This window comes from Camelus dromedarius, chromosome 5, assembly GCF_036321535.1.
Source record: "Camelus dromedarius isolate mCamDro1 chromosome 5, mCamDro1.pat, whole genome shotgun sequence".
Classification (NCBI taxonomy): Eukaryota; Metazoa; Chordata; class Mammalia; order Artiodactyla; family Camelidae; genus Camelus; species Camelus dromedarius.
In genome coordinates this window covers 31,719,726-31,739,544 of record NC_087440.1, presented here as the reverse complement: position 1 = coordinate 31,739,544, position 19,819 = coordinate 31,719,726, and the positions used below count along the sequence as shown (strand labels likewise).

The window sequence follows — 19,819 nt, the reverse complement described above, 5'->3', positions numbered from 1 at the left end:
ATTCCTATCCCTTGGTTAAGAGGGAGTTTATCACAAATGATAGAAAAGTAACCAATCTTTCTCAAGGAAAGCAACTTGCTTTCCATGCTACTTCTTCTAAAATCACTACTAGGTAAAGTAGGAAATCTCATTCCTGTAACGACAGGAATCAGCAGGCCCAGAATAAAGGGATCCACCCGATAAGGTGAATTATCACCTTCTGAGCACCTATGAAGTAGCAAGCACTGTGAGGCCATACAAAGGCACAATCCGTGCCCTCAAAGAGCAAGTGGGGCAACAGGGTTGAAATTATTTGAGTTATGAAACCGTGAAGTACCAGAGATAGGAACAATTTGCCCTCAGTATAGAAGTGATTCATTCTGCTTAGGGAATCAAGAAGTTTCCCAGCTGTGGTACTTGGCTTATACACCTGGCTTATACACCTTGGCTTCTATTTTGATTCTGACAGAATAGATGTGATGGGCATAGCAAGTTGAAGGAACAGCATAAGCAATACATGAAAACCAAGTGAAACTCAACTGGAATGCACAGTGCAAAATATGTAGGGAGGGCTGTGGAAGGAAAATTCTATCAGGATCAAAAAGGGAAAGGCCTTAGTTCCACACCTGGCAGCATGAGGGCCTTTCTGGAAAGTCTGGAACCAGAAATTATTTGCCAGTTCACTACAATGAGGATGGGGAGTTGCTCAAGCAATTAAAAGTAGAATGGAGAGGAGAATGGACAGGATGTTGAGTAGAACTGACTGAATATAGAAAATTAAAAACAAGCGTCCAAAAAAACCAAAAAAACAAAACAAAAACGATTCACCCTCCAAGATTTTGACAGCCACTTAGTGCCCCCTGGTGGACAGACCTTCCCAGCACTAGGAACATCAAACCACTTAGGATATGACACTTTCCTAATAGTTAATATTGAACACTTTTTCCAGCTCTTGCTCATCAACCTCTTTTAAGTTTCCATACTCAGCTTACAAGGCACTATTCTAGTTCAATCCAGTTAGAGAAAAGATTCCCAAACACCTAACGAATAACACAGTTAAGAGGCAGTACAATAAATGATCAAATACTAAATTATGCGGTTGATACTGACCTGAGAATTCAGAATACAAAGCCATCTGACAGGTGGGCTAAGGCTCCATGGATATGGAGAGCCATTTCTTTAACCTAAGATTATTGAACAAGAGAGCACCTAGATCAGAGGTAATCATGAACAAAACATCCTAAGAATGTAAGTGAATAGTGCAAGAGGTTTAAATATTTAGAAACCCTGTAAGTAATGGAAAGGTTACAAAGTCTTGGTGGGTGGTAGGTGATGCAGTACCCAAGTATTTTAAGACCAATCTAACATTATAATCTCAAATGGAGAAATTAGGTTACTAATATGCCCAAGTAACTAAACTTCTAAATTCAAGGATACTCAATGAAAAGCCAGTTAAGTCCTAATTAATGGAATGATCCAAAGTAAGTTAGCTGAACATAGTAACTGGTCACTGCACAGCTAGAGAAGACAACAAGCTCTGCTATTACTTTTTTAACTAAATGTTGGTTTGTTTTCATTTTTGAATCTATCCTTGGATAAAGAAAACAAGAACGGCTACCCAGACCCCAACCTAAGAATCTAGTGCTGCTGCTGCAGATAATACATTTGCACATAAATTTTATCAGAAGCACACACAAGTGCTATTACAGCACACCAATCTGGCCATTCTTTTACGTCCCCAGGCTCATTTAATTTACCTCTCCAATGCCAATCAGGGCTACATGCTTTCTAGAAAACCCATCATCCACAACTAAACACATGTTCCTGCTAGTTGTAATTCTAACTCCTACTCCTTAATTCATAAGTGGGAACTTCCCCTCCACAACACCAGCACTTCCAGAAAGAATTAACAGCCATCTGGGATCTAAGAGAGAATAGGAAGACATATAAATAAACCATACACCCAAAAGGCCAAACAATTTTTATTTTCAAAAACAACTTTATTCATGACACATATTAAAAAAAAACTCCCACCCCCTGGAAATGAGCTAAAAAAATAAACAAAATCCACCTCCCGCCTCCCTGTTCCCACTTCCTCCCATTCCCTCCAAATAAAAGGGAAAAAAAGGCAAAGAAAAACAAAACAAAACAAAAAACTGAAAAACAAAAAACACCCCAAAACCCCCCAAAACAAGGCAGTGCATTTCCCCAGGGGGAAGGGGAATTTACACTGGAGCCGCTGGGAGCGGAACGGAGATCTTCCGGCTACAGAAACCTGCAAAGAAAGACACTCAAAACAGAAAAAGAAACACAAAAGGAAACAAAATAGATCACCAGGCAATCTGGAGGGGCAGGGAGCCAGAAAAGAGGGGTGGGGTGGGTAGTAGACCTGGCAGGACAGGAGCAGGCAGGAGGGGACTGTGAAAGTTAGGGAGAAGATGGAGGGAAGGTAACAAGCAGAACAGTTTGGTGTCCTTCCAGAGCCCTGGGTAAAAAAAAACCCCTCCTACCACCCATGCCCACCTACCCTTGAGCAGCCCCCAAGGGGGTGAAGGGGGACAGGGAAACGGGGAGCAGCTTGCGCAGTTGAGACGTGTCCATGGCGAATTCCCAGAGTGAATGAGCAGCCCCCAGCCCCACTCCCTGGGCCTTCCCCTACTCCCCAAAGCAGGTCCCTCCTCAGCAGTTAGTTATGGGATTCTCCCCCCTTCCACAGTATATCTTTTTTTTTTTAAAAATATTTTTTTTTCCATCAAGGTCATCTTCTGTTTTTCTTTTTTTTTTTTTTAATTCTTTTTTTTTTTTTCCTTCTTTCCTCTTTTTTTCCTCTCTCTCCTCCTAATACACACTTTTTTTAGTAAGGGGAATACCATGATGTCGCTCTAGCCCGGCCCCTGGAAGAAAGAAGGAGAGTTAGGTGTTAACATGATCACTAAATAGTTCAGTACAAGCCCCTCCCCGTGGGCCCTTGCCCCAGTTACTGTGAAGGGAAAGGGGAAAAGAAGCTTCCAAATCCTAAAACTGACCCCACAATCCCAGAAACAGTAACACACCTGGCAAATGGGAGGGGGGAATTAATAGAATACTTCGCCAAACAGTGGCAGTAAAGAAGTGCATCGGAGACACAGGGGTAAGAAAAAGGACTCAATGTTTATCCAGTTTTCAGTTCTCCACAGCTCTTAAACCCTTGGCCCTCACCAACAGACTCTCCCTGACTCCTGGGAGCAGATAGGTAAACCTTATGAAAAGCCAAGGTCTACATGCCTACCTGTCTATTTAATGTAAAGAGATGGAAGTAAAGCAAAGCAGCACCATGGGCGCCACACTAGGCCCAGTGAGAAAATCAACCTTGCAAAAGACCAGCTAGTTAAAAAGTATCTCACTATCCTCCCACATGGCTGTTGAGGATCAGCTAGCCTCTGGTTTTCTTCCAAGGGAGGTTCAAACTTCAACCCCTCCCTAACTCTGGGAAAAGTAGCAAATGTCCAAGTAGCACTTTCACTGCACTGAGGCCCTGTTCTTCCCGGCCTTTTGTGTAAACACCTTCACTGCCATCAACTCTCAAGGAAACAAACGCTGGGGGAAGAAGCCTCTCTCAGAACAGGGTGGACAGATCCAGCCCTTATCACCAATTCCTGCTCCAGAAAAAGATGAGACTGGCCTCCTGGCCTGGCCTGCAACTACCTTCCTCACCCTGCACAGGCAGGAGACCAAGTCCCTGGAACCAAGGGGAGGATAACAGAGGGAGGTTCCTCAGATGAGGAGAGAAGGAAGCATACAGGGTTCATGGGAGGCGGGGGAGAGGAGCAGCCCATCTATCCTGACCTGTAGACGCGACCCCGGGGCCTGCTGTTAAAACCACTGTAGAATCGAGAACGGGAACTGTTGTAGTTGGTGGTCCGGGCACGGTATCGGGCTCGTGGGAAACCCCGGTCTGTTGTGCTGATGCCTGGTCTGTTGGTTCGTTTTGGGATCACCTGAGAGTGAGAGATGTGCAACAGAAAGGCTGAGAGTCAACCTGGAGAACTGACACAGAACTCAAACAGCAATGGGCAAAGCTTACCTTGATCTGTCTTCCTCTAAATAGGGACTCATCTAAGGCCAAAGAAGTCCTCACTGACTCTTTGTCTGAGAACTCTATATATGCAAACCTGAAAAGAGTAATTGTCACTTTATCTATCTGGGGTTGCAAACAGCAGCTCGTAAGTCAAATCCAACTTGTAGGCAGGCTTTGAGTACAATGTGTTCACATTTTGAATTATTTGTCCAAGAAATTTTTAATGGAAGATTTTGATCAAAATTTGCACTCCTGAAAAGTTTTAAAATAAGATACGGTGGTGGAACAAGGTGGGGCCAAGCAGAAGCTGCCCTCCCTTTTAGTTCATGATCCCACCCACACCCACCCTTCATCTTTGTTATGTCAGGCCTCCAGGGGCAATTATGTGCAACCCCTGATACATACCAACAATAATGCTTAATATATCTCAAAAGACAAAGACCACTTATTTTAACATCCAGTTAACTTACTGCTCAATATAAAACATAGTTGATTTATTTATAAACTGTGATTAAAATGACCTCAACTTACTTCCCCACTTACCCTTTGGGATGGCCACTAAATTTGTCACAAAGTATAGTAACACGGTTGACTGAACCACAGCCATGAAAGTGTGCTTCCAGCTCTTCTGCTGTTGCACCATAGTCCACCTGTGGGGGTACATTTCAGATAATGGGCAAACTTCCATTTCAACAGGCATCCTGACTAGCCTTTGGGTTGGGCCACACATTTACTTCAAAGCACATCAAATCTAGTTGTCTAAGGAACTAATCTCTCTTCTTTCCAACCCCAGAGCTTCTGCTAATCACGACTACCTTTCACCTCATTCCAACCTTCCCTCCACTCCTTAAGTCCACAACCTATCCTGGAGATGGTTCCTTTCAGACTCTTATTAAATAACCTCCCCAAATAAGGGTTTCCCCCAACCTCAATTAACGCCCTAGTACATACATTGCCAACATAGATGGAACGGGCATCAGCCTCCATCTTCTCCTCAATGGACATGATCACTGGGCCAGCTTTGAAGAAAGAAGAATCAGGAAAAAAAACACTTGTTTTCTACTTGGCCAATACATGCACCACGACCACCACCACTAGCAGAAGGCAAAGATTTTGGTCTGTTCTGTTCCCTGTTGTACTCATTATTTACGACAGTTTAACACACAGTAGATGCTCATTAAATATTTGACAAATTAATAAACAGATTAATACATTCTTGAAAACCAAAGAAAACAGCACAGGAATTCCCTCCCGACCCCAATTAAGTACCTACCGAACAGCTTTGGTTGAAATAATTTGAAAAGTGAACAAAATTAAAAGTGGGCTGAGACTCGACATTTCTAGATTGGAGGGGAAGCTCCCCCGCAGCTGAGCAATTTCTTAGGACTCCTAACTAAAGGGTCCAAATGATGAAAAGAACTATTAGACTTGAAGGTCAAATGCCAGCTGGCAACCTCCACAAACGATAGAGGTAGACCAAGAACAAAGAGCAACACATTTGTAACAGAGACAAAGGGAGGCACAAGACTACCATCACCGAAACGTAAGTTCTGTCTCACAAAGGTCAGAGAAACACACAATGGACTATGACCACGGCACCTGCCCCGTAAATGTTCAGACAAGCCGCTCCAAGGTCCCGAGCATCTAATTCCGTATAAACTGTGCTCCAATAACCCTTCCAATCCGAGGACCTGGGCTCCGCGTGCAACCGCCAGTTACTCACCATTGCCTGGAGGTGGACTCATATTCATCTGCTTCTCTACCTCGTTCTGCAGCTCCTTAAGCTTCTCAGCTTCTTCCTCCATCTCCCTGACTCGAGCTTTGATCGCTTCCAGCTCCTACAATGAGTGGGGAGGGTATGGAGAAGAGCTTAAGAGGAACCAACGCAGGGGCTCTGCCCTGCTCTCGGTCCGCGCGCAGCGCCAGCCATACTCGGCCATTTCCCTCGCCCCACGCGAGAGTCATGATGAAAAGAAAAGCAAGCTACCTTCTCTAGAACAACACTAGTCACCCATGACGCCCGAATCAACCCGGCTGGGCTCCTTCTCGCGGTCGAGGCTGCGTCCCCGGCCCGGCCCCAGCCACGTTATTCCCCGCCCACCCCCACCCCCCGCCTGCCTCCCGCTCGCCCGAGCTCTGGGCCTCCCGTGACCCGGCCTGCCGGTCGCGGGCCTGCTCGCTCGCCCTTCTTCCCTCACCGGGTCCTCAATGGCGCCGTCCCCCGGGTCACCCTCGACCAGTCCCGGCTCCTCCTCCTCCTCCTGGCTGCCGGGGGCTCCCGAGCCAGGCCCAGGGCCCGGAGCTCCCGGGGGGGCGCGGGGCCGGGGCGGCTCCTCTTCGGGCTCGGGCTCCGGCTCGGGTTCCAGAAGCAGCTCCTCAGGCTCCAGTTCCTCAGACTCCAAGCCGTTCCCGTAGTCCCCTGCGCCCCCCGGGGCCCCCTCCCCGGCCTCCCCACCGGCCCCGGGCACAAGATGGCGCCGCCGCCCCGGCCCGGAGCCCCGACCGCCCGCAGCCCCCGCTGCTGCTGCCGCCGCCGCCGCCGCCGCCATCGCCGCTCAGACTGGGGCCCGCCGCCCAGCGATTGGAGAGCTGCGCCGGCCACGCCGAGGACTCATTAGTCAAGCAGCCTGCCCGTCACCATAAGCTAGGACTCCATTGGGGAATATTACTTGGCAATCAAATAAGACCCCACCCCTAAGGCGGGGGATTGCGCCAAATTCTCAAATCCCGGTAGGGGAAATTGGTCTGTCAATCAACACACATCCCACCTCCTCTCAAGTTCTTAGGTAACAATACCGCCACGCTGTGACGACATTCCTGCTTCTCCCCCGCCTACTGGCGGGTCGAGAAGTACATGATGCTCAGTGATTGGCTGCCGGCTAGGCGAGTGGAAAGGACCAATCTTCTGGTTGCCTCGCTGAAGTGGCCCAGTCTCAAATGCCGATTGGTTCGCGAGATTCGAAGGCTGACCGCGTTTCGTGAAAGATGAACCTTACCCCCGAACCGACTGCCGGGCTTCCAGGGAGGGAAACCCGAAGTCACATGACTAGGCTTTAGGAGGCCGCCATCTTGATACTGCTGGTTACCATCTAGTGAACTCTTGGAAGGCAGAGACCGGAAACACTGCGGCAGTTTCTGGAAACTGGTCTTCTACCAGGAATGTACCAGCAGATGGGATGTTGCTGAAAATGGAGGGTTCTGAATGGCGTTCTCCAGTAAGGAGCTTACTTTTCCTACCCAGGTTATTGGCACCACTATCCACCAGATCTCCCCAAACCAGTAAGGTGGGAGGAATCCTCTCCAGTACCAGCCCTGTACGTGCTGTTTTCTTGCATAGGCGTAATTTCCGACCATTCTGCTCATGCCCCAGTTTCAGCCTTTTTCTTCTATTAAACTGCTTGCTACAGCCCCTAAAGAGTCAGCTTCCAGTGTCACCACTCCAATCCACACCACTACCAGACCGAGCTGGCGCCCCTTTGCTGGCCTGGTAAAGTCTCAAAACTCCTTACCTTGGCCTTAGAGAACTCAAGACAAGGCTATTTTGTGAGTTATTTCCACACTTCTTATTCCAGTCGGTATACCTGCACCCAGGTCTGTGCCTCAGTACACGCGATAGTCTCTCTTAAACCGACTGCTGCTAACCCCATCATTACCTCTCTTGAGAAGCCTTCCATTAGCTTCCCCTCCTCTCCCATGACAAAGCGGGCCTACCTCCACTGGGTACTTAATTATTTTGTGCTGCCTTTCTTAATAAGAGCTAGGAGATGAGAGGTTGTATCCTATTAATATTTGCATCTCTACCGTAGGGCTACATGCCCAGCACATAGCAAGTGTCCAAATAAATGTTAGTCAATCAAAGGATACATTGATTGGGGATCTGAGTGCCACTCTTCATCTTCAGTGCTTTCCTTCAGACCCCAGAGGAATTCCACCACACTGCTGCTCTCTGAGATACCAGTGAGACCTAACCCTGGAAGGCAGGGTTGCCATAGTTTGTTTAATGGTGATCCTACACATTTATTAAAAAGGAAGGAACGGCGGTGCTAAGTTTGCAACAGGGATATTTGTAGTCAGACGAAGCTACAGTTTGAGAACCAGATTCACATGAGCCCAAACAAATAGTTAATCGTAACAACCCAGACAGGATTTGCATGGCTAGGGTATGGCGATTTGGACAAGATGAGACGCCTATTAGCAAATCAAAAAGTCAAAATCTTCTCCATGTACCCAACTTTTCCCCTCACCCTCATTTTTTCTCACAAATCCTTACCTCAGAAACAGGGGGTCTTGGAGCAGAGTCACAGTTGCTTAAAATTTCACTGAAAATTACTTCATCCATCTCAGCTTCAGTGATCTGGGAGAATTAAGTCGAGCACTGAAGACAAGCTCTAAAAGACTGTGAGTTTGCTGGAAGAAGAATCTTTTCTACTGATTGTAACCTAATCAAAACTTTGATGCTTATTGGTACCTAATTTAAACTAAGAAAGCCAATCAAGGGAAATATGATTTTTTAAAAATTATGGCTTTGAATCCCAATCTTGTTGAGCACTTGATTTTGTAACAGGCACCATCCTTGACTTCTTATTATATAATCTCATTGAATTCTCACAACATTATGAAGTAAACAGCCTCAATACCGTAACTTTTTTTAGGGATGAGGAAAGTATGATGCTAAAATCGGAAAAAGACTAAATTCCAACAATAGACAAATGTTTAGGCAAACTATAACTACAACCAAAGATGATTATTATGCACCTGTTTAAAAAAAAGATTCACACATAGCATGTGGTAACTTGGAAAAAATAATTTTTTTAGGCCAAAGAAGTAGACTGTAAAATTGTATATAAATTTGATTAAAACTATGTAATTTCTGATTTTTTAAAAAACAACTTGGGCATTGGGGGAAAAAAGGAATAAACCAGTGCAATCTTTTCTTTGGCAATATGCAACAAAAGCTTTTAAAATGTTGAGATTCTTAACCCTGTAATTGTATTTCTTACAACCTGTTCTAAAGAAATAATCTAAAAACTAGACAAACATTTGAGAATAAAGGTGTTCATAATAGTGAAAAAATGTAAACAACTTGATTGTCCAAGTGGGCACTTTTCAGGAAAATTATTGTACAAACATAGATGTAATTTTATATAGTCATGATGTCTTCAAAACATTTTTAATGACAAGGAAAAATGCTTGCAGTATAATAGTAAGCAGAATTGCAGTATTCAAAATTGTATATACAGTATGATCATAAAATATAAGTGCAGACAAAAGATGGGAAACAAATATACCAGTGTTAATAGTGGTTCTCTCTAGGTAGTGGATTATTGATCTGTATAATTTTGTATGTTTTGATTTTTTCCCCACCATATCATGTATTATTTTTATTTAAAATTTACAAACACATTTTAAAAGATATTTGCCTGGTGAGCTGTAAGATACTTCCCTATCAGACTGTAAACTGTAAAAGGCAAGGACGCCTTCTTAATTATATTTGTACTGCCATTGCCTATCACTGTGTGCTCAATAAATCCTAACTGAATAAATGATCTTCTATAATAGTCTTACAGAATATCTTGCCTGTTGTTGATGCATAGAGAACATCAAAGAGATAAGCTTTCCTCTGAGAATGAATTTTTTAAAACGTGGTATGTAATGTTGTAAGATTCACCCATTATGAGTATACGCCTCCTTCAGCAATAACCTGTCAATAGAGGGCCGTGGAGTTTTAGAAAAACTAGAACTAAGTGCTGTTGTGCCCTAGAAGGAGGAAAAATGTGTCAAAAAGTGAATGGTCAGTGGAGTTGAGAAAAGGAGAATCAAATCAGTAAAAATGGATGAGGGCATGTCCAGTACTGTACGGAAAGGAAAAGTTTTCTCACTGTAACAACATAAATATTTGGCTTCCTGGTGGTTTCATTCCTATTTTTAACTCCTGCTTTGAAATTTTTACTTTTACTGGCTGCAATAGTTTTCTCACATCTAGAAGTACATTTTTTAATATGGTAGCCACTAGTGACACATGGCTACTGAGCTCTTGAAATATGAGTGGTCTCCACTGAGATGTGCTGGAAATGTTGATATACACTAAACTTCAAAGACTTAGTATGAAAAAGAAACTGTAAAATAACTTATATTTGTTCAGTATTAATTACAGGTTGAAATTATAATAGTTTTTCAAGACTGAGTTAAAAAATACTATTAAAATTAGTTTTACCTCTGTTTGCTTTTTTAATGAAGCTACTAGAAAATGTAGAACTACACATGTGGCTTGCATTATATTTCTGTTGGACAGTGTTGATACAGAACCTTGGAACCTTGATCATTACTTACCTCTGTTTTGGAACTGATGCCAATTATTTTCTGATGCAAAGTCTGGCCTGGCCTACCTTAACTTTCTAAGTCCACCTTTGCATGGAAGTAGGATGGCTGTTTAAATGAGAAAGAGCCTCGCTTTGGCTGCTTAATTTCCATTCTGTTTGTTTAACTTTTAGAAAGCTTTGTACCTGAAGAACTTGTTTTGATAATCTGTACCAGAAATATATGTTCCTTATCAAAAGTCAGAAAATATTGACAGCAAAGTGAAAAAATAAAATCACCCACAAAATCTACCACCCAGAGATAATCACTAATGATATTCTGGCATATACCCTTCCTGAAATTTTCAATACACAAATACATATAGAGGTATGTGTGTGTGTGTGTGTGTGTGTGTGTGTGTGTGTGTACATATTTTTTAAGCAAAATGGGATCATACTGTATATATTATTTTCTAATCTGTTTTCTTCACCCAATAAGAGAAACATTTTTCCATATCAAGAACAATATTTTTCTAATTTCATTTTTCATGACTTTACTTAGAAGTTACCTTAGAAACGAGGCCTTCCCTGATCACTCTATTTAACATTGACACCTATACATTCACCTTCCCAATCCTGCCTTAATGAATTATTTTTCTCCATAGCACTTGTCACCTAATGTGAAATGTTATGTTAATGAATGTTGTGAAATTTATTTATTTATGTAGTTAGTCTTTGTTTGTTTCCATTTCTAGAGTATATGTAACATAAGGGCAGAAATTCATACCTATTTGTTCACTTCTCTGCCCCAGTGCCTGGAACTATGCTCAGCACACAGAAGATGCTTGAATGTTTGCTGAATGAATGAATAAAGAGCTATATAACATTCCATTATATTACATTTCCTGACTGATTTTAAAAATACTGTTAATTTATGTATATCTCACCTGTATCCACATTTAAGGCAGCTTTTAAAGTTTTCAAAGGACCCGCTCTCAACTAAAAACAGACTACAGTCCATCAATTTGCTAGAAAGTGTAACTAAATGTTGCCCAATTTTTATCAAAAGTGCCATTTGGAGAAATAACATTCACAGAGAACTGTCTGAAGGATAAACATCTCTCCATTTAGACAGTCTGAAACTTAGCCCTATATTAAACTATAGCATTGGAGAGCATATTTGGGCTAAACTGTAATGAACCTGACAGAACAAGCTTAGGACCTACTGAATCCCCATTTGGTGTTTCTACAAGAAACAGTAGTGTAAAACTCAACATCATATTTGCTGTCAGGTGTTATAGAGGATGGTGTCCACTATATTACTCAGTGTCTTCTCAGAAGAACCACAAAACTTTTTGCCCATCTTGAGGAACTGGTGGGCTTTTATAAGTCCTAAGAGGGATATGAATCTCATTGTATTTTCCAGTTTGCTTTAGTTGCCAAGATGCTCAGAGTTGAATTCATAACCTACCTTTAATATTTGGGAATACTGCTTATAGAATGCTTTTCTGTTTTAATTTTCCTTTTGCTGTCATTTTATTGTAATATTTCCATTTTCCCTTTACCCTTACTTTAAAAATCTATATTCTCCTATTGTTTTGTTTTTTGTGTATTACAGTAAGATGCTGCAGATGCCTTTTGGAACTAGGCAAAATATAAACTAATCACACTGTAGTAGAAAGAAATGCACTAGCTATCATAGCCTGATGATATTAACTATTAAGAACATCTAATTCCCTTTTCCCTAAAGCCATGTTCACCAAGCCACTACATGATTTTAATATGTCCTGAAGATTTTTCTATATAGAGAGGATAGAAATGCAACACTAGATTCCTCTAAGCAGTGTATTTCTCACTACAATTTAACACATAAACCCAAATACCATTTTATTGCATTGGATTATAGAAAGACTAGAAACTTCAACTTAATAATTTAAAATTAAGATCACAATTCCTGTCATACCTGATTTTGAGGGATGGTCTGAATAATTCCTATAGATTCCATCTAGTTTAGCAGTTTGCATTTAAGTGGCTGAAACCCTTTGTCTCAGGGGACCAGGAAAGTAAGCAGTGGCTCCATTTTTGCCAGACTTATTTTAAGTCTGAAGTGTAGGCAGCAGGATTTTGAGGAGAAATGCTCACTATCGCTTCCGATTAGAGGCTGAACCACAACTGGGGACTTGATTACCAGCACAAATTTTTGGTAGGTTTTCTTTGTTTTGGTTTGGTTTCTGTTGTGGCCATCCCAAAGTACCACATACACACACCCTCTCAAGGCTTGGGTTGGCACAGATGTAGTTCTTGGCTTTGGGCATTTGGCTGGGGTGAGGGCATGGGGAAACAACTCTGATTTTCTTTTCTTTCTCAGCACTTTCCCAAATCCCTTTTAATCTAATTCTTGGCCTTAACAAGGCCATGATGAGATGATGAGATCAAGAAATGTCCTGACCCCAGGCTATACAGGATAGAAGTCACAAACCCTGCTCAGTCCTTCTCATTAAACTTCTGGGCTTTATTTATTTTTTTTTAATACGACCATTACATATTACACAAAAATAAAAGTCAAATGAACTTGGTATTTATAAATTATTAAATAAAAATACAGGAATATATATTTATATTTATAGAGCTTTTTCTTTTCTTCTATACTAACCAAATCTGTTCTCCCGCCGCTTTATGATTTAAAAAAGTAAAATAGTGTATGCCCTAGAATCAATGGGGAGTGGGATTAATAAGTGCAGGACCTAGTTGCCCTACTTCTGCTCCTTCCTTGGCCTAAGCAAAGTCCCTATTTGTCCCTTTGGGCTCTGGAGAGCAAGAAACACCCTCTCCACCTATTTAATCTCTGAAAAATGGCAATAAGATTTATTTCCCTTATTTTTTAAAAAATGAAATGGATTTAAAAATTGGGAGCCATACTCAGCCTTCTTGGCCAAGAACTAATCCCAAGGAATTATATGGCTCTAGAAGAGAGTCGCTAGTTTTCCCTGACAGAAGAGTCTCTGGGGTTTCCATTGCCCCTCAAGCTAAGAAGGGCAGGACAGGTCAAAACTGCCCACTGTGGTCCCATCCGAGCTATGCTTCTGGGAATCCAGACCAAGCCCTTCACCCTTTCAGAAAACAGCCTCTCTTTCTACCCAGGTGTGAAGGCCTCAGAGCAGGGCTTTTCGGTGACCTGACCACAGTCCCTGCCACCCCTGTTTGCTAAAGGCTCCCAGGAGAGCTACCAGGGCTAGGCGTCCTGTGGTAGAGGGTAGGAGGAAGAGTCTGCCCCAAACCTGGGGGAGCACAGGCTCCAATTTGGAGCTGATGGTCTAGTCAGTGGTTTTCCAACTTGTTTTCAGCAGCAAACCCCTTAATGCAAATAAAATCTTACCCTGAACCCCGATATGTAAGACAGCTAAAGGGGAGCTGTTCTGTTTGAAGGCAAGTCACCCTGCCTGCTCAGCGCTCCCCTCCCCCACTTCATTTCCCCCAAGGACTCCTGAGGCAATCCCTAGGAAACTTCGGGGCTCTGCCAAGCAGTTGGAAAACCACTGGCCTAGTTTGTCCTGAGCAAGTCAGAGACCCCCCACCCCAACTGCCTGCCACAGACCGGCTCTGAGTGCCCGGTACCAGCATACTCACGACAGACCAAGTGGCTCATGCAGTCCACCTCCTCCCCAAAAATACCATTAAAAAGTGCAGCCCTCTCTCAAAAGCAAAAGTCTGAGCTAAACACCTGAGGCCAATTTTGGTCCCACATTCTAGTGAATACAACTATGTTGCCACATTCTGGGACCAAGTGAAAATCTCCAAGAAGAGTCAACCATGGTCTAGCTAAGCTGGTCAGTGCTCAGGATCAAGGGCAGGGTTCTAGAGCACTGTGTCTGAAGAAGTCAGCATTGGAGAGCAGCAATTTTAGCACCTTGGAAAGTGCAGCAGTGAGGTCTGGCTCAGGGCATGCATCTGGAGTGAAATCATATCTTTCTCAAAAGAAAAAGCTGTCATCCGAATCTGTTCGAGAGGACTGTGAGCTCTAAAGTGAACATCCTCAGACTCTGAGGTACAGGTAAGTAACACCCATGAAAACAGTGTGGCTTCCAAGAAAATATAAATGCTCCTAGGTCACGGGAGGTACTCTAGAACCCAGACGCCTGGCCCTTGATAAAGCAGCACCACAGCCCACCACACGGAATAGGCCCTTCTCGGAGTACATGTCACCCTCACACCCATGGGGCTCAGAGCCGGAATGTTCCTTTCAAGGCATCAACAGTCTCACTGAGACACAGTGCAGGACCCAGACTGTATTCTAGATCTGCATTGACGTCCACACGCTCAAAAGGAAAATTAGTAAGAGTCCCAATTTAGAGTTTAAGTTTGGGTACAGAAGGTCCCAGAGATAGGGAACACTTTAGGCACCAGTGTGCCTCAGTGAGAGGGAGGGCAGCAGGCAGCCCCAGCCCCCAGAGCCCCCACCCACCGTAGGCTCCGCAGCCCTGCCTTTCTGTCAGAGCCCAGGAGGCAGCAGCGAGTGCGTGATGTACAAGGGAGGGGAATGATGAAGGAGATGAAGGAACAAGGCCAGCTGCAGAACTGTTCTTCTCTCCAAAGCCCTGCTGACAACTTTCTGCAGAAAAGTGCCCAAAGCCCTCAGTCTGGATACAGTGTTTCTCCCTCAGCCTTGAGGCAGCAGGACAAGGGGAGGAGGGGTGAAGGGGGTTGGGAGGAGGAACAGAGAGCTGGTCCTTGTTCTCAACACTGCAAGAGGGAATGTTTTCTCCCAGAGCAATCCAGTGCCACCAGATTAGACAAGCAGCCCAGCATGCACATAAGCACGCGTGCACATGCACACGCGTGGCCCAGCAGCCCATGGTCACAGCCACCTCTCCCTATCCCCTGAGAACCCCGTGCTCCCATTCCAAAGGGATGTGTCTTCTATTTCCCCCAAATCCTGCTCATTCAATGGAGACGCCAACCCCTTTTGTAAGTCCACCTTCCTCAGGGCTGCAGATCATGTTCCAGGTAGAGTTTTGTGTGCCTACACCTATAGGCATGATCCCTCCCCCACCTCCCCCAACCCTGGAATGAGTCCATCTCCTGGCCCCGCTGACTTTCCAAATACATTCCTCAGTGTCTCCAGCTCATTCTCGCAACGCCTACCTGGCACCATCCACTCTGTCACATACTACCCTGCCCCTTCCCATCCCCGTTCCATGCCCATCCATTCACCCACTTCTTCCAAGGGCATTCGTCTGTTCTGTTCCCGCTCTCCCATCCCCCAGCCACACCTAGCCCCACCTGGCCCTGGACTTTCTCACTTGCTAGCGAAAAAGGCCCCTACAGTTACCAGGGCCCCCAGTGCCACGGCCCCCGTCAGCACTGTCCTCACTGAGGCCCAGTTCCCCTCCCGCAGACGCCGCGCCTCCTCCAGGGCCCCGTCCCCGTATAGAGCTGTGAACTCCGCCTGTGGGAGAGAAGGGAAGTAGGAGAGAAAGAAGGAGAAAGGGATATCAGGAGAGGAAGGAGTGGAGAAAAGAGGAGAGGAAGAGTTCCAGTTCCATCCACTGCAAGCACTGTCCCACCCCCAACTCCTCTCTGGCCAAAGCTCTTCTGGCCGCCAGCCCCTCGGATCCCTCGTGAGCGCCTGGCTCATTTGCTCTTCTCTACCTCAAGTGCATCCCATCCTTTCCCTGGACAAAAATTCTACTCAGAACTGGCATCCTATGCCAAGATTTGCCTGACCACCACCCATCCCTGATCCCTGCCCCCCAGGCCATGTACCTAGGTGTAAAAAGCTCCTGACAACTGGATGCCATTTCCCTGCAGGGTCTACCTGGCTATTGTGTATTCTGTTCTCTGCTTTGGACCACCGAGCCCACCCAGTGATGACTGCATGGCAGCCCTGGAGTGCAGAGTCCAGTGATGCCCACAGTGAGGGCATCTGATTCCACCCAAATAGGGAGACAGCCCCCATGCCTCATTCCCAGCGTAGCTGCACCCAGCTCCAGCCATAGCCCCTGTCTTCCCCATGGAGACCAGCTTTACAGAGGGATGTGCAGAGCAGCAATTGAGAAGCTTCTTACCCAGCCTCCACTGCTGTGGATCCAGTCAGCCAGCCGCGTCTCCAGGTAGGCCACCATCCACTCCTGCACTTGTCCCACAAGTGGCTCCATCTCCTTGTTGACGCTCTCAGCACACAGCGCAGCTCCAAAGACAAAGAAGGCCACAAGGCGGCCCCAGTTGGGGCCCCCTTGGAAGAGTTCATCAGAGACCTGGGTGAAGCGTTGCTGGGCCGAGCCGGGGGTCACATGCAGCTGAGCCGCCAGATCAGAGAAGGTGCGCCGGAAGCGGGTCTCGAACTCATCCCCAGCTGCCCGCATGGCTTGGTGCAGCGGGTCAGCAGCTGGGCCCTCCCCGGGGCCAGCTCCACAGACATAACCCTTCTGCCTCAGCTTATAGCCTACAAAGTCTGCCACTAGAGCCCGTGTGTCTGGGGCTGAGGCTGGGGTCGCCATCCGGGCGGCTGTAGGAGTCAAACACGAAAGACTGGCATGAGTACATGGTCAGAGATGCAGAAGGGGGCATTTCAGGTTTCTTCAGCCCAATGAGACAGGGAGGGAAGTGGGGGGAATGCTCAGAGACCACTGGGCAGGGAAGGGTAAGAACAAGGAAATTAGGCCATGGTGAGTGGCCAGGGCATGAGGGGCTGGCCCTTAAATTCGTAATATGCCAAATTAAATGAAAACAAGTAAGTCTCCTTATTTAAATACTTTACATTCTTTCCATAATAAGACGACAACAGCTCTATGACACCCCTACAATACCCCTCTCCACACTGCACACCTTTTTGGCTAGAGGAAGGGGCTTAGGACCTCCCCAGAGGCAAGATGTGAAGATGCTGGCAGAGGCACAAGATGGGGGAGGAGAAAGAGGCTAAAGGGAAAAGGGGAGAAGCAAAGGGTTGCCGGGACAGAGAAGGAAGGGGACACTCACCCAGCCTGGATGGCAGCTCTTAGGACCCAGCGCTGGTGGCAAGGAGCCCCCAGCTGGGGCCTTTCATCCTCCTGCCCAACGTGGAGCCCTGGGAAGGGGAGGGGGAGATCAGAGCTAGGTGGGGAAGACCAGGGATCAGGGTCTAGGCTGAGAAGGGCTGGGGTTGCAGCTCCCGGGACCAGGCCCCTGCCCTCTGCGCTCTACCAGCTGTATGGCCGAATCCATGTTTAATGACTGTCCTCCCGGGAAACCCAGGGCCAAGGGCTTCCTGCCGACACCATCTACACTCCCAGCTCCCCCCAGTGCAGCCCAAAGGCCCAGCTCCTCCCTCACCCCCACCCTCAGCCAGTCTCCAACCCCGCCTGCCTGCCAGGTTAGGGATCTCACGGGTCAGGCCGCTGCCGGGATCCGGGCCGTTTCCTGGTGCAGGAGCTGGGAGGGAGGGAGAGAGGGAGGAAGGGAGGGAAGGAAGGAGGGAGGAGAAGGGGGGGGCGGGAGGGAGGGCCCGGCGCCGGGTGATGATGGGGCCCAGAGATGCGTCCAGAGAGAGGGGCGGGGCTGGGACGCAGGCTTGGGAAGGGCCACAACTCAGGAAGAGAGAGGGCGGCTGGAGGCCAAGAAGAGCAGGGCTAGGAGGGCACCAAGGGCCGGGCGGGGCTCCTGAACCTGGAGGTGGCCCAGAGAAGCTGGCTGGGCCTCAGGAAACCTTGGTGCAAATTCAGCAGTTCCAAAAGGTCTCTGATGTTCCATGCACTTGTTGATCTTTTCCAGCCCTGGGGTAGGTGACCAGAAAAGAAGAGCAGTTCCCATTCCGGTGGGAACTGCCTGCCAGTTGCCTCACCCTGTGGGACTGGCAGATGTGAGACAGACACCAAACACTTCACTTCCTCTTTTCTCCGGGACCTTTCACCCATTGGGCCCTTCGTGAGTTGGGGCCTTAGCCAGGCATCAGGGATTCAGGACTGGATAGCAAGCAGTTTCTGCAGGTACCTTTTCTTCTTCTTTCTTCTTTTTTTGTAATCGGATTGGTTTTCTTTTTAATTCTTTTTACCCCCACACACGAAGGTTGCCTTGTTTTTTAGTGAATAAGCTAGTCCAGTCCTTCATTTGCATCCTGATTTCTTCTGAGACATTTACTTGAAATAAAAACACTTTTAAGTCTCAGGATCTAAATATATTACTGTCTGTGCACTCATTTATTTATAAGCTTAGTGAGAGCAGGCACTGACTTTTATTCATTTTTATGTCTTCATGGCGTAATAGACCTTCAGTAAATGTTGATTGAACAAATCACTCAATGGCCCTGGCCAGTTACTGAGCAGCCTCAGTCAGATGTTTGAAGATCACTATGGTGGCTGTTTAAGAAACAAAGACTTCTGGACCAACACAAATTACACCAGGTCCAAAGCTGTGTATCTCTATGATCTGCTCAGACCAACACCACAGAGCCTAGGAAAGGCAGTTCAAACTGTAGACAAGGCAACAGAGCTTCTCCCAGAAAACCTCAGGCCACACAGGCTAACCCTGAACCTTACCTATTCCATCAATGACATATTTTGCCAGAGCAAGAAAGACAGTTTTAAACCGACTGTAACACAAATTAGTGTAACATTATTTTACAACCTAAGATACGAAAAGAATGTCCATGGATTATATATGAATGTATAACATAAGAAAATAAAACTCAGTATCACTTTAAAAATGAATCCTGGCTAGGCAGCATTGCTATCATTCATACTAGAGTTAAAATGCAAGCAGGAATGAATTGTATAAGATAGTATATGTCTCACTGTTTATTTTCAGCTTAGTCACTTGTGATTTTACAGTTAAACTCTCTTGCTGCTTTAAATTTAGAAATTCCACTTCTACTCTACGATTCCGTATTTCAATGCTCTGAAGATGTTAACTATTACCATGAAATGGTTTAATCTTATATAACTAAGTGGGAAAAGAGCACACTTTAGAGTGGGCCTGCTGAGTTTCCAATTTCAGCTCCCCAAATATTAACTTATGTGCCCTGGGCAAGAGTCCTATCCCCTCTCTCCCTCAATTTTCTCATCTATAAAATCGGTATAATACTCTCTATTCCTATGGTGGCTGTATTATATGAGTTAGTATTTGTACCTACTACATTGTAAGCGCAAATAAAACTTTACATTTTTTCACTATAGTAGTAAAAAGACAGCTCTGTGTGCTTCTTGGAGCTCCTACTGGAACTAGAACCCCACAGCTCCAGCTCCAAGAGAGATGTGTGATGACTCATTCAACAATTTGAGGGCTGACTATGTCCTGAAACAGACCATGAATCAGACACAGCCTCTGCCCTCAAAGGGCTTACAGTCAGGTTAGAGATCAGAACTCTAATACACTTTTTTTTTACAGATGAGAAAACTGAGGTCCAGAGAAGTTGGGCTTTGCTCAAGGTCAAGCAGCTAAAGAGCACCAGAGGTGAGACAAGAAGCTATGTGTCTCTACAACTCTCAGCTCAGAACTCTTTCCACCCACCTTTTTG

The 19,819-nt window shown here is 45.6% G+C and overlaps 2 protein-coding genes and 1 long non-coding RNA gene across 6 annotated transcripts; 1 reads left to right on the top strand and 2 right to left on the bottom strand.

Annotated features, from left to right (window-relative positions):
• Nucleotides 1-1,945: 1,945 nt before the first annotated feature.
• On the bottom strand, nt 1,946-6,766 carry PABPN1 (poly(A) binding protein nuclear 1). 2 transcript variants are annotated; one of them, XM_031453434.2, is made up of 7 exons: nt 6,235-6,766; nt 5,760-5,874; nt 4,988-5,055; nt 4,580-4,686; nt 4,043-4,130; nt 3,805-3,956; nt 1,946-2,873 (listed from the first exon to the last, which is right to left on the bottom strand). In XM_031453434.2, the coding sequence occupies exons 1-7, from the start codon at nt 6,583-6,585 to the stop codon at nt 2,834-2,836; spliced, it is 921 nt and encodes a 306-aa protein (XP_031309294.2). In that variant the 5' UTR covers nt 6,586-6,766; the 3' UTR covers nt 1,946-2,833. The 2 variants fall into 2 exon arrangements, with proteins under 2 accessions (XP_031309294.2, XP_064341900.1); XM_064485830.1 differs by lacking the exon at nt 6,235-6,766 and adding an exon at nt 6,024-6,120.
• A 331-nt stretch (nt 6,767-7,097) lies between these two features.
• On the top strand, nt 7,098-9,597 carry LOC135321298 (uncharacterized). The gene is made up of 2 exons (XR_010380909.1): nt 7,098-7,251; nt 8,312-9,597. It is a non-coding gene; the product is annotated as an uncharacterized LOC135321298 (long non-coding RNA).
• A 3,226-nt stretch (nt 9,598-12,823) lies between these two features.
• BCL2L2 (BCL2 like 2) lies at nt 12,824-19,793 on the bottom strand. 3 transcript variants are annotated; one of them, XM_031453441.2, is made up of 4 exons: nt 17,695-17,815; nt 17,308-17,395; nt 16,398-16,837; nt 12,824-15,778 (listed from the first exon to the last, which is right to left on the bottom strand). In XM_031453441.2, the coding sequence occupies exons 3-4, from the start codon at nt 16,827-16,829 to the stop codon at nt 15,629-15,631; spliced, it is 582 nt and encodes a 193-aa protein (XP_031309301.1). In that variant the 5' UTR covers nt 16,830-16,837; nt 17,308-17,395; nt 17,695-17,815; the 3' UTR covers nt 12,824-15,628. The 3 variants fall into 3 exon arrangements, with proteins under 3 accessions (XP_031309301.1, XP_064341905.1, XP_031309302.1); XM_064485835.1 differs by lacking the exon at nt 17,695-17,815 and adding an exon at nt 17,974-19,793 and having other exon boundaries at nt 15,524-15,778; XM_031453442.2 differs by having other exon boundaries at nt 15,524-15,778; nt 17,674-17,800.
• Between the last annotated feature and the right edge of the window lie 26 nt (nt 19,794-19,819).

Coding starts and splice junctions, on each gene's coding strand:
- BCL2L2 (XM_064485835.1), bottom strand. CDS start 16,829: ATGGCGACCCCAGCCTCAGCCCCAGACACACGGGCTCTAGTGGCAGAC. Junction 15,779..16,397: donor TCCACAGCAGTGGAGGCTGG/GTAAGAAGCTTC, acceptor TCTCTCCCACAG/GCGGAGTTCACAGCTCTATA.
- PABPN1 (XM_031453434.2), bottom strand. CDS start 6,585: ATGGCGGCGGCGGCGGCGGCGGCAGCAGCAGCGGGGGCTGCGGGCGGT. Junction 5,875..6,234: donor ACGGCGCCATTGAGGACCCG/GTGAGGGAAGAA, acceptor CACTCATTGTAG/GAGCTGGAAGCGATCAAAGC. Junction 4,687..4,987: donor GTTCCATCTATGTTGGCAAT/GTATGTACTAGG, acceptor GTACCCCCACAG/GTGGACTATGGTGCAACAGC.